At 36.2% G+C, this 11,505-nt stretch overlaps 1 protein-coding gene and 1 long non-coding RNA gene across 7 annotated transcripts; one reads left to right on the forward strand and one right to left on the reverse strand.

Moving 5' to 3' along the window:
- Window positions 1–1,567: 1,567 nt before the first annotated feature.
- LOC147383989 (transport inhibitor response 1-like protein Os05g0150500) lies at window positions 1,568–7,489 on the forward strand. Of its 6 annotated transcripts, XR_015172976.1 has the most exons (7): window positions 1,568–1,885; window positions 3,640–3,693; window positions 3,821–3,910; window positions 5,804–6,120; window positions 6,263–6,763; window positions 6,853–6,907; window positions 7,203–7,489. XR_015172976.1 is itself a non-coding variant. In XM_086426439.1 (5 exons), exons 1-3 carry the CDS (start codon window positions 4,032–4,034, stop codon window positions 6,280–6,282), a joined length of 462 nt encoding a protein of 153 aa, XP_086282565.1. In that variant the 5' UTR covers window positions 3,943–4,031; the 3' UTR covers window positions 6,283–6,763; window positions 6,853–6,907; window positions 7,147–7,489. The 6 variants fall into 6 exon arrangements, 3 of the variants coding, with proteins under 3 accessions (XP_086282565.1, XP_086282564.1, XP_086282566.1); XR_015172977.1 differs by lacking the exon at window positions 3,640–3,693; XM_086426439.1 differs by lacking the exons at window positions 1,568–1,885; window positions 3,640–3,693; window positions 3,821–3,910 and adding an exon at window positions 3,943–4,156 and having other exon boundaries at window positions 7,147–7,489.
- Window positions 7,490–10,979: 3,490 nt separating this feature from the next.
- LOC147383990 (uncharacterized) lies at window positions 10,980–11,354 on the reverse strand. Its single transcript, XR_015173113.1, has 2 exons — window positions 11,183–11,354; window positions 10,980–11,085 (listed from the first exon to the last, which is right to left on the reverse strand). It is a non-coding gene; the product is annotated as an uncharacterized LOC147383990 (long non-coding RNA).
- Window positions 11,355–11,505: the final 151 nt, after the last annotated feature.

The following is an 11,505-nucleotide window of genomic DNA, read 5'->3' on the forward strand; positions in this document are numbered from 1 at the left end:
TCCAAAAAATGAAGTTTTAGTGTCGAGTTCACACTTTTTACGATAGAAGTAGCCATTATTTATTGTCGAACTTGACACTGGTAAAACCCACCCATTTTTAATTTTCTAGTTTTTTCGACTGAAATACATTTAAACCCAAAAGGACTATTCTTGATCGATTTTCATTTAAAAATTAAGAACAAAAAAGTACAAAACCCCTAATTTTTTACATACATCTTCAAAATATTTGAAAAAAATCTTGAAAATGGCTTCTTCTTCCATCTTAAATCCTTCTCGACAGAATGAAGTCTTTGAAACTTGATTGAGATGTTAAAAATCCAATTTTTTTAGATGAAGACGATGAATTCAAACGATTAAGGCATTTAATCGTGAGAAATGGGGGAGATGAGATCCATGGACTGTTCAGAAAAAAAAAAAGTTTACGAAATGGATTATTAAGAGACTGCCCAAACTTAGGGACTATTTAGAAAAAAGTCCTTCCGCTATGGTCCTTTAAGTAATTTTCCCTTTGTTTATTTGTTTTTCTTTTTGTTAGGATTATTAATTCTATTCAATGATTGGTTCGATTTGATCTAGCTAATGGGAATGCATCTAACAGCAAGGGTCCCACTTAGACGATTATTAATATTAATCTTGTACTATAGTAGGTTCTTGACTTCCATTGACTTGGATTTTTCTCCATCTCCATATAATTATTAGGTAGATTCTTGACTGCTATGAACAAAACAAATTAAGGTGGCCCAAATGATCAAATACGATGTCTGGGTATCCTCACACTCTATATATGTTTTTTAGGTGATCCATCCCATTGGGGGATTTGAACCATCAATAGTTAGCTATTCATGATACCGCCTCGATCAGCACGGATTAAACTTGATTGATGAATCGAATGGACCACATGTTTGGTGTGCAAAGGTAGTATTATTCTCAATGCTCCAAAGGAGTATTGAAAATTGTAACCAAAAATAAATATAAGAAAGAATTCAAGACCCATACTCTTTAAAATGGAGAAAAAAAGGTTGTAGTTTCTTTGGAGTGTCGGACTGGTTAGTGGTGTAGGACCTCTTATCTCTTTAATATTGGATCCATTTCCCTCCCTATTTAAGGGTTCAAGTGGTAGTGGTGATGAGATATATAGATAATTATAGCTTCTTCTCAATGGCTACATTTTATAATACGAACCACCCTTCCATGGCTGCTATGCTTCTTCTTCTAGGGCTGCTAATGGCAAGCTTAGAATTTCCAAGTCTCTCTCTCTCTCTCTCTTATTTATGTCTATGTCACTATTTGGTGTAGAGTCGTGATCCAGAACGGCATTCCATTCCTATAGCAACATACGGTGTCTATGTGGCACATTTTGGTTGGAGATTAAATACATGTTGGATGCAATATAGAAAACAGCTTGGATACACTACAAGAAAACAATGAATCAGGAACAAAATTATAAAACGGATTTTATCCGTTTCTATTTAAAAACGGGTTTAAGCCGTTTTACATTTAAAAACCGTTTTATCTGCATTTTATCCGACCCGATATCCGTCTGATTAATTGGAACGAAGGCTCTCTCAGTCGTCTCTCCCAATTGTGTGTGTGTCTCTCTCGATCTCTGTCGCTCTCTCGTTTCTCTCCCTCTCTCGATAGTCTCTCTGGATCTCAGTCGATCACCCTCGATCTCATCTCTCTCTCGGTCGCTCTCCCTCGATCTCATCTCTCTCTCGTTCAGTCGCTCTCCCTCGATCGTTTCTCGATCTCAGTCGTTCTCCCTCGATCTCATCTCTATCTCGCTCAATCGCTCGCTCAGTAGAGGAGAACCGAAGGATTCACCAAGCAGCAGAGAACAGAGAGAAGAGAGATTCAATTTCTTCCCTGACCTTGTGAATCGAAGGTTCGAATACTCTTATTTAGGGTTTCAAGCTACCTTAGCAGTGTTCTATTTTTATTTTTATGAACTCGTGTTTTTTGCTAGATTTTTTAAATCCATTGTCCGTTATTGATCTCGTTTACAGTTCTCTTTAGTTTTCAGATCAGTCTTATAGTATGAGTTACATTCTTCTTGCAGTTGTAATTTTGATTGTTTTAGCATCTCTTATATGAAACATGGGCAGCTATTTGTATTTCTGATGTGAATTGTGATCGTGTTCAAACTTAGGGTTGGAATAGTTTTGGATGATTAGCATCTCTTATCACAGATTCTTTTTGAAGCTGTGGGGAACACGAACAGAGATTAGCAACATCAATTGTTATAGATTAGGTGTTTCTGCTTTGTCTTTTGAAATCAAATTACTTTAGGGGATTGTTTGGGAACATGAATTCATAGTTTGCTTCTTACACGTGTCCCTTCTTTTCTATGTAAGTTCTCAAAGTTTAAATATTTCAGATATATGCATCAGTAAGTATTGAAGTGAACTTACATTTTCTTAACTCCAAAAGGTTTTTTGTACTGATATTATGAGAAAGTTTTCATGCTCATTTTATCATTTCTTCAAGTATCAAATGTGTTTGTAGAACTTGAATTAATTTGGACATTTAAGTTCTCAATAAATTTGTATTTTGGTACCTTGATTTTATTTGTTTAAGTTGGTAGGCTATTTCAATCACCTTCTAAATGACAGGATAAGCACTCTCATGCCCATTTATCCAAGCAATTCAAGCAACACACCATCCGTATAGTGTACATCAGTCTTACTACTGGAGTTCCCTCCCCTATGGCTGGACGCATTGGGTGGTTCATACCTACCTTGAAAGTTAATATGATGAATGAAAAGAATACTGTAGTTGTACTCTCTGTACCATACTATTTGGACCATCCACACTAAAGAGAATCCGTAAAAAAAATTAGTTAAAGTAGTGTGCATCTTATCACAAAAGTTCACTTTGTTTTTTTATTATGGTTACAGACAGTTTTTACTTGTAGCAGACACAAATCCAAAGGTAATTCTTGGCTGTCTCTTGGGAAATCAAAGTTTTGATGCTCTACCCCTGCTGAATTGTTTGTGATGCCCTTTTTTTTGGGTTTTGAACCCAGGTTTTGGCATCAATACTCAAGACTTCATCTAGTTTGTTAGGCAAGCTTAATATTAAGGAATTACTCAAAAAAGGACTAACATACGATTTAAATAAGAGGTCTTTATAGAATCTGGTGGATCCATTTATGAAAGGCATAAATTGAATATCTGGTTTTCCATCTTACTTCATGTTTGAGACTATATCTTCTTCATGCAAACTACATCAAGTGTTCATCAAATATTGCCTAGACATTTCAAAATAGGTGTCCTACCCATGTCTGATTATTCAGTGTACTAAAATAAAGTTCCACAAAAATAACTGCACCATATCCATGCCATCTCTGGGTAGCACAGTTCACTTCATTGTCAAACTTTGAATGTCAGTGCAATATGCTGGGCAGTGTCTGATATTGTTGTATGCATGTATGAGAGATCTTTTGGACCTCCCATATTTTCAGTTTTCTCTTATAAAGTAGGGGGACTGCCCCTGAATCCTTGTAATACTTCTTAAATACAAATCCTTTCTTAGTGGAAAAAAAAGGAGGTCCGAGGGAACTCTTCACCCACTTGTCCTTTCACTTTGTATTTCTCTTCAATTTACACTGTACTTATCTTACTTCTATGTGTTTGTCAGGTCTGCAAAGGAATATAGAGAATTTAAGAAAAAATAGAAGAGAAGAGAAAAAGCGTATGCCTACTTTCCCTTATGAGTTATTTCCATAACTAGTGTACCCTTTTGGGGTTATACTCTTCTTTGTTCTTCTATATCATGCTTAGTTCGGCTTATTTTCATAATTAGTATTTCCTTGTGCTAGGTTTGCATGATCAATGGAGAAAAGAGAGGAAAGGATTGAAAAATAACAGTGAATAAGGTCAGGAGGCGCCGCTTTCTTTTTCCTTGCAAGGTAAGCTGGCATTCTTGTTATGTGGAATTAGTTAAATATTTTTTTTCCCATTTTGTATCCTTTTAGATTATAAAGGGGACTATAACTTATAGAATACAAAATATACTAAATTAGTTAAAGGATGACTGTTAGTGATGAGAGTTTAGAGTTTGTTACCCAATCTTTTAACAACTTCAAAGCTTTATCACTTGTGAGCTGTGACGGGTTCAGCACTGATGGGTTTGCAACCATTGCAACTCATTGCAAGTAAGCTTCCTAATTTCCTTAATTTGTATAATGGGTACTTTAATTTTTCTGCTAAGTAGACTTCTAAAGTGACATGTATGCATGATAAGGTTGTTTGGTCTCCTAACTAGGTTGGTTTTAGCTGTCTTAGTGTTCTTGTTCTTATAAATGCTTGTGATTTTGGGTGGAAATGGATATTTTTATCTGTTTTTTCTTAAGTGATGAAATTGTTTTAGTTCCTTCTTAGACAGGCCTTTCTTTTTTCTGCCATGACAAGTTTACAACTCATTGGAAGCATCCTTCTTCATTTACTTAATTGTTACAGTGGAAATTTTGTTTATTTCCCAAGTTAGATTGAAATACTAAAAAAAAAAAACCTTGTTTGGTGGTCCTCAAGCTTGGATCCATTTGAAGCAGTTGTGAAACATATGGGTTTATATTGAATTTGGAAAGTGAGGCTTGGTGTTCCGTGTTCAGGATCCTCGGTTTCGTCAAAACCTCCTCTTTTTTCCCCCCATTATTGAAAGTAAAAAACACCAAGAAAGGGAGGTAGACCCATATTCAGGATCCTTGGTTTTTTTAAATCTCCTAATCAGTAAGCTTTATGGAATAAATCGTTACCCACCAATTATGCTGGTTTAGCCATTCATAACTCTTAAGACAAATGCATATTTAAAATGAACTTTTGGTTATTTATTCTCAAAGGCAGTGGTATATTTACCAATAAGCATCTTTTCTGTAGAGAACTCATTGTTATTCTTTATCAAAATTTAAAGACTAAGAATCAGGTGAGTGGAAATCAGTTCAGTGGAGTCTTTTTGCAAGTCACAACATTCTAGTACCTGAAACCTAGCCACCAATTTGTATACAGAGAACCTACCAAAATGTACGCCATTTGGTAAGATGCCAATCTATGAATCCTCTCCTTCTGGCATCATATTTGGGCAACTTGCAGATTTTCTAGCACTAACTAGATTTTGGTACATAAGAACAGTGCATTTTCTACTTCTATCAGTAGGGCTTGCTTGTAGAACCTATTTCTTATGGACAAGATTTAAAATATCGTATCGATTAAATGTTTTGGTTTATGGAAAATCCTAGACAGTATCAGCCGATACATACCCGATACATTCAATGTTTTGTATCGGTCTTGGCCGATACCGATATGTATTGACCGATACATTCTGTTAATTTAAAACCATGCTTGTGGGTAAAATCTGAGATATCCCTTAGAAAGATTGTTTGAAAGCCAACCAAGTCTGAACAACATAACAGTCCAAGTTATCTATTGGCGGGGAATTTGTCCCTCAATTTGATAGACTATGATGGTAACTTGCCCCTCAATCACACACTATCTGTGTTTTTTTATGCGACTTGTTAACTGTGTGGCTGTCTATCCTACCTTGTTGAGGCTCTTGTATTTGCCAGAACAGTTAACATTAAATAGGAACTAAAATAAGGTTGATGGAAGTATTATCGAATATTTTCTTGTTGGATATATCGGTTACTGTTTTCGGATTTGTTCAACAGAATTTGTTAGTGATTCTGCTTTTAATTACTCTGGTATTACCTGACAACACTTTTCCTTATTGTGTTATGCCTCGTACCTAAGATAAGCTTCTAAGTTGTATAACTAACACAATTTTCGAAACCCAATTTGGTTTCTAGAAACTTGACTGAGCTGGACATACAGGAGAATGGCGTTGAAGATCTCGGGGGAAGTTGGTTAAGTTGCTTTCCAGAGAACTTCACATCATTAGAAGTCCTGAACTTTGCAAATCTGCAGACCGAAGTAAATTTTGATGCACTGGAAAGGCTTGTGGCCAGGTGCAAGTCACTTAAGGTTTTGAAAGTAAATAGAAGTATCACCTTAGAACAGTTAAAGATTTTGCTCGTGCGAGCTTCTCGACTTCTAGACCTTGGGACTGGCTCTTTCTCATCTTGTTGTGATACCAGATTTCAGCCATCTCTGTTGTGGTATATGTGTAAGTAGTTGCTGTTATTTACACCGTGTTTTAAAACTGTTATAATGTTTTTATAGTTTTTTAATAATAATATGTTATCACTTATCCAACGTAAAATCATCGTTAGCATTATCTTCATGAACCATTTTTGCTATTGGTGCAGGTATTCGCAAACGACATTGACGAGGACATTGGTTTTGATGGCTGCAAGGGCTTCCAGGGTTGAGAACCAAGACGCTATCGATGCTTCTATTGTAGGCATGTTGGCTGATCCTAAGGAGGTAAGATATAGATAGAAAAAAAAAAGGAAGAGCATGATGAAGTCTTCTCTGTGCTGTTTGGTTTTCCTTTTTGACCATTTTTCAAGTAATATAATTGGATCTGCCTAATTGGATTAGGTTTCCTTGAAGCTTAATGTTTACTATTTTCGCACTTTTTCTAATTGCAGATGTCTGGTACTATTGAGGAATTGGAAGCTGCAATTCAGGATAATATTTCTGAAGAATTGTAAACTAGTTGTCATTGCTTGAAAAACAATTTTCTAATCCAAGAGATTTTGCAGGAAAACTGGCTTCCAACTTTGAGAAACCTTGTTGCTCAGATAAACGAGACACATTCAGTCGAAACTTCCAAGAGATGGCTGTTGCTGGAGAAGTTTCATTGGGTACTTAATTTCATTCCCACGGCTGTTAACAAATTTACTTCAAAAACAGTCCCCCTGGTTTTCATTTCATTTTTTATGATGTATTTCAGATGGGCATGACATGGACTTCGATAAATTTGGGATCCTTATAAAAGTGAAATTCAGGTGAGTCACATTTTTGGAAAATGACTTTTTACTACATTTGTGCTAGTAATTATAACCTGTGACAAATTTTGCTATATCATCATCATCACCATTATGACCCACGACAATTTTTGCTATATAATCATCACCACCTCTATCCCAACTATATTGACATGAATCACATTCCTCCATCAATAATTCTTTGTAAAACAATAGCTATTTATTGTGTTCCATTGATAGTGAAATAATTGATTAGACAGCTATCTGCATCATCTTTGAGAGTGGAAGCTTATCTGCATCATCTTTGATTGATCAGGAGCACTTATTTCAAACACTCTTTTGAAGGTGCGGAAGCTCATCGTGAGAGTATGCAATGTGGTGACACGAAAGAATTCTTTTATTGGTAGTTGTAGGCATTTTGGGGATCTTAAAGAAGATAGGGAGGGATGGGAGTGATGGCATTGCTTCCTTGTAAGCACTTGTGCTTGTGTAATGATTGTGAATGGTTTATCGATGCATTGTAATTTTGGATTTGTAAATTATGACTCATTGCAACTCTTTTTTTGTATAAATTAATGTGATAGAGAACTTCAATGTTCTCTATTTGGATATATTTTAACTGTGGGTAATAGGCAAGTAGCAAGAAAAGAAAAAAAAAATAATTTTAGATATCGGTTTATAACCGATACTAAAGTCTCAGACGTAGGACATCAGTTTTATAAAATCCGATGTCTCAAATCTTTTCGGGTTATCGTGTGCTGTTATATAAAGACGCAGATTAGGAAGGGTTTTAAGCCGTTCCAAATTCCGACATCTGGAAGGGTTTTTAACCGTTCCAAATCATGAAATATAGAACGGCTTTTAGCCGTTTAACCTCATTAACGACGCCTCGATTAAAGACGGTCTGTAAGCCGTTTCATAGTGGCTTAGGAACGGTAATAAACCGTTCCTGATTTCCATATTCGTTGTAGTGATAGGAGCCCAATGTATTTTAAGTTCCAACCAAAACGTTCCTTTAGCAACATATGGGGTCTACATGGCATATTTTGGTTGAAGATTAAATACGTCGTGTTGCATGCAATATAGAAAATGGCTTGGATAGGAGCCCAATGTATTTTAAACTCCAACCAAAACGTTCCTATAGCAACAGACGATGCCTACATGGCATGTTCTGCTTGGAGATTAAATACATCTTGTTCGATACAATATAGAAATTGCCTTGGATCACTATGTGAAAAAGGCCCATATTTGACGGTCTTAGCCCGCCAAATTTTGAGAAATTTGACGGTCCCTCCCGTCAAATATTCTCTTGTAGAATTTTTTTTTTTTTTGACGGCTCTGGACTATCAAATTATTGGAGAATGGACTTAAAAAAACAGAACCTGATTGCAAGTGTTCATATCCAACATTACTATCTCAATTTGCTTTCTTTTGAGCTTTCCTCTGATTCTTTATAAAACCTTCACAACTTGTACACTCCTTTAATTTGGGACAATATTCAACCTTTGTTGGTGAACAAACCATCTCAATCGATTTTTTCTTAATGTACAGCATATTGGTACTAGAAAAATAAAATCTTCGTAACATTTCAAATATGAAAGAAAAATCACTCAATAAACTACACAACATAATACGAAATCCATGTATCCTTCTCAACATAACAAAAATTGTTCCTAATAGCAGCCATCTCTCTCTCTCTCTCTCTAGATGGGGCAGGGTGGGGCATAAAGGGTAGTTCCTGCTTGAATTTGGCCCCATCCTATAAGTCGCCAATACTTCTCAACCCATCGGCTGAGGGCAACCTTCTCCCCTTTGCTAGTGCACACGGGTGACGTGAGTTGCAGCTTAGCAAGATCATTCTTTACAGCAATAACTCGAGCACCTGTTGACATAGACCCAATGTTCAACATCAGGATCTCACCTTTAGCCAGCTTTGAGACGTAAGATCATTCTTTACAGCAATAACTCGAGCACCTGTTGACATAGACCCAATGTTCAACATCAGGATCTCACCTTTAGCCAGCTTTGAGACGTTTCCTTGCCTCTCTGTACCCTTGGTTCTGACTCCAAGAAGCCGTCAAAGAAGGAAAAAGTTGGAGAGTAAGGACAAAGTCATTCGTCATTACTCATTTTACAAGGCACACATAGAATAACATAATGATCTCAGTGAAATAGACGGAACAACAATCTTTTGCTTCTTGGTTTCACTGGTTTCGACATTTTGTCCAACCTGCCCTAATTAATAACGGGCAACATGGATAAGACAATTTATTTGAAGAAACAACTGCTATTAATACAGTTAGACGATGAACCCTGATATATTTACAACTATACGCGGAGTCAAGGTGCAGAATCAAGGAGTCAGGACAAAACTCCATCTACTTGGATGTTGACCAAACCATTTATTTCAGCCCTTGTGCAGTAAAAGAAAACTAGATTCATGTACAAACCAAATGGTCTAGCAAAGAATGTACAAGTTGTTTATCACATTCCGTCATGTTCCACACATGAGAAGATACAGATGCAGAATAGTAAAAGTAATTTTGCAGGTTCAGCTTCTTACCTTGAGTTCAACAAAAACTTCCGGGAGTGACCCAACCTCTCCAAGAACTTGACCCACCAGCCTATCAGCATGTGTTAAAGTGGGGTTCATGGTGGTGCCAATCTCAATGAGACCTATCAGCACGTGTTAACGTGGGGTTCATGTTTAATTGTGTATTGCTTTCCAGCCCCACCATTGTCTAAAATACTTCGCGAATTGTTTTGTTAAGAGGTATAATGCTTAAAAATGTTAGTGTGGAGTGTTTTTACACCTAGTTTAGGATGGATGCATGTCATCTCACAAGAATGTGTTTGAACTTAGTGTGAAGCAACTATACTAACGTTCAAAAAGAGGATGCAAAACTTTATTTTGAATCACTAATTACAAAAACTAAAGGAAATGAAACTAACATAACATGTCTTACAAAATCTGAAACATTTAAAATTGAAGCATAGCTTGTAGTGTTTTTCATGCTTTTACTACAGAAGAAAATTCTGATATTTTCCTTCAACTTCAAATAGAGCCTTAAAAATTTAAATAAATAAGCTGATCAACATGAATTGGGACAGAATTTACCAACTCTGAGGGTTAAAGTGTTATTTGGACCACCGGGGAAGCCCACGTGGCCCAAATGTGAACCTCGATCCAGGCTCGATATGGTTTTTTGGCCCATGCAACATTTTCTCGAGTGTGGGAGGGGGATGTGGGCATGGGTAGGGGTGTGTATATGTGTGTGTGTGTGTGTGTGTATGCATGCATGTGTATGTTTATGTGTGTGTGTTTGTGCACACGTGCATGATAAACGAATACAAAGAAAATGTTCTTACAAGTGACAATCCCAAAGCTTGATCTTCTACTCGGGAAACTTTGCAAGCATATGCCTTAAATACAGTCAAATAGAGAAGCTTAAATATGTATAGGAGAAAAACAGGTAATGGAAATAAAAAATCTAAACAAACACCATCTAACCCACCATCATCATTAAAATCATATCCCAACAATTTGGGGTCAGTTGAATGAATTATGTTCTTCCATTCAATTTTATCTAAGACTACGTCTTCTGTTAATTCAAGTGTGTTCATTAGCTCTTTCTACTTCAATCAACATTCATTTGGTCTTACTCTCAATCTTTTAGAACCTTCATCTGGCATATAACCCCAATTAACACCTATTGAAACTCATACATCCTAACCAACCAACCATTCCAAAAGACCAATCTGTTGAAGAGGGGTAGAACTATGAATATAAGAGGGTGTCACGGGTCTTAACTAGGGTATGACACACTTGTGAGTGGAGAAAAATATACACTCAACACTCCTCCTCACCCACAAGGGTGGAAAGAATCAACCAACTATAACCCCGATTAATGCCTATTCAAACTCATATATGCTAACCAACCAACTACTCCAAAAGACGGATATGTTGGAGAGAGGGTGAATTATGAAATAAGAGGGTCATGGTGCTTAATTGGGATATGATTCGTATGACACACCCAATAGTGGAAGAAAATATACACTCAACAATATATAGTCTCACGCATGCACGTACACACACCTTTATTGTACCAACTAGACCATCCATAAATCCAAGAAGAAACCTTGTAATAAGTGCCATCCAAAAGCTTGTACTGAGGCCAAAGAGAGTGTTGAATATGACCCTGATATGTATTATTAAAACAGAGTAAATGACATAAATAGTTTTGAGACAACAATTCAAGTTTAATTATATAGGGAATAATGTCAAGCAATACTAACACTGAAATTGTGCCCAACACTATAACAGGTTTCGACCATATCAATCAGCTATAACTCCCCAAAGAACAGAAGTTAAAGCTCTTCCAAACATATATGAAGCTCCTACAACACATTAAACGCATTATAAGCTTTGTATTATGAAGTACTCAAATGAGATACCATCGTTAACACGTACTCAGATCTATGAAATCATTTGGATCTTTAATCAAATTTTTATTTATTTTTAGGTTTTGTTTCGTGTAAAATTAACACATTTGGGAAATAAAAAATCAAAATTATTATATTTTGTGGAATCCAAATTCCTAGATCTCATCCTCATTAAT

This window comes from Akebia trifoliata, chromosome 15, assembly GCF_017979445.1.
Source record: "Akebia trifoliata isolate Shusen 1 chromosome 15, ASM1797944v1, whole genome shotgun sequence".
In the NCBI taxonomy this organism is placed as follows: domain Eukaryota; kingdom Viridiplantae; phylum Streptophyta; class Magnoliopsida; order Ranunculales; family Lardizabalaceae; genus Akebia; species Akebia trifoliata.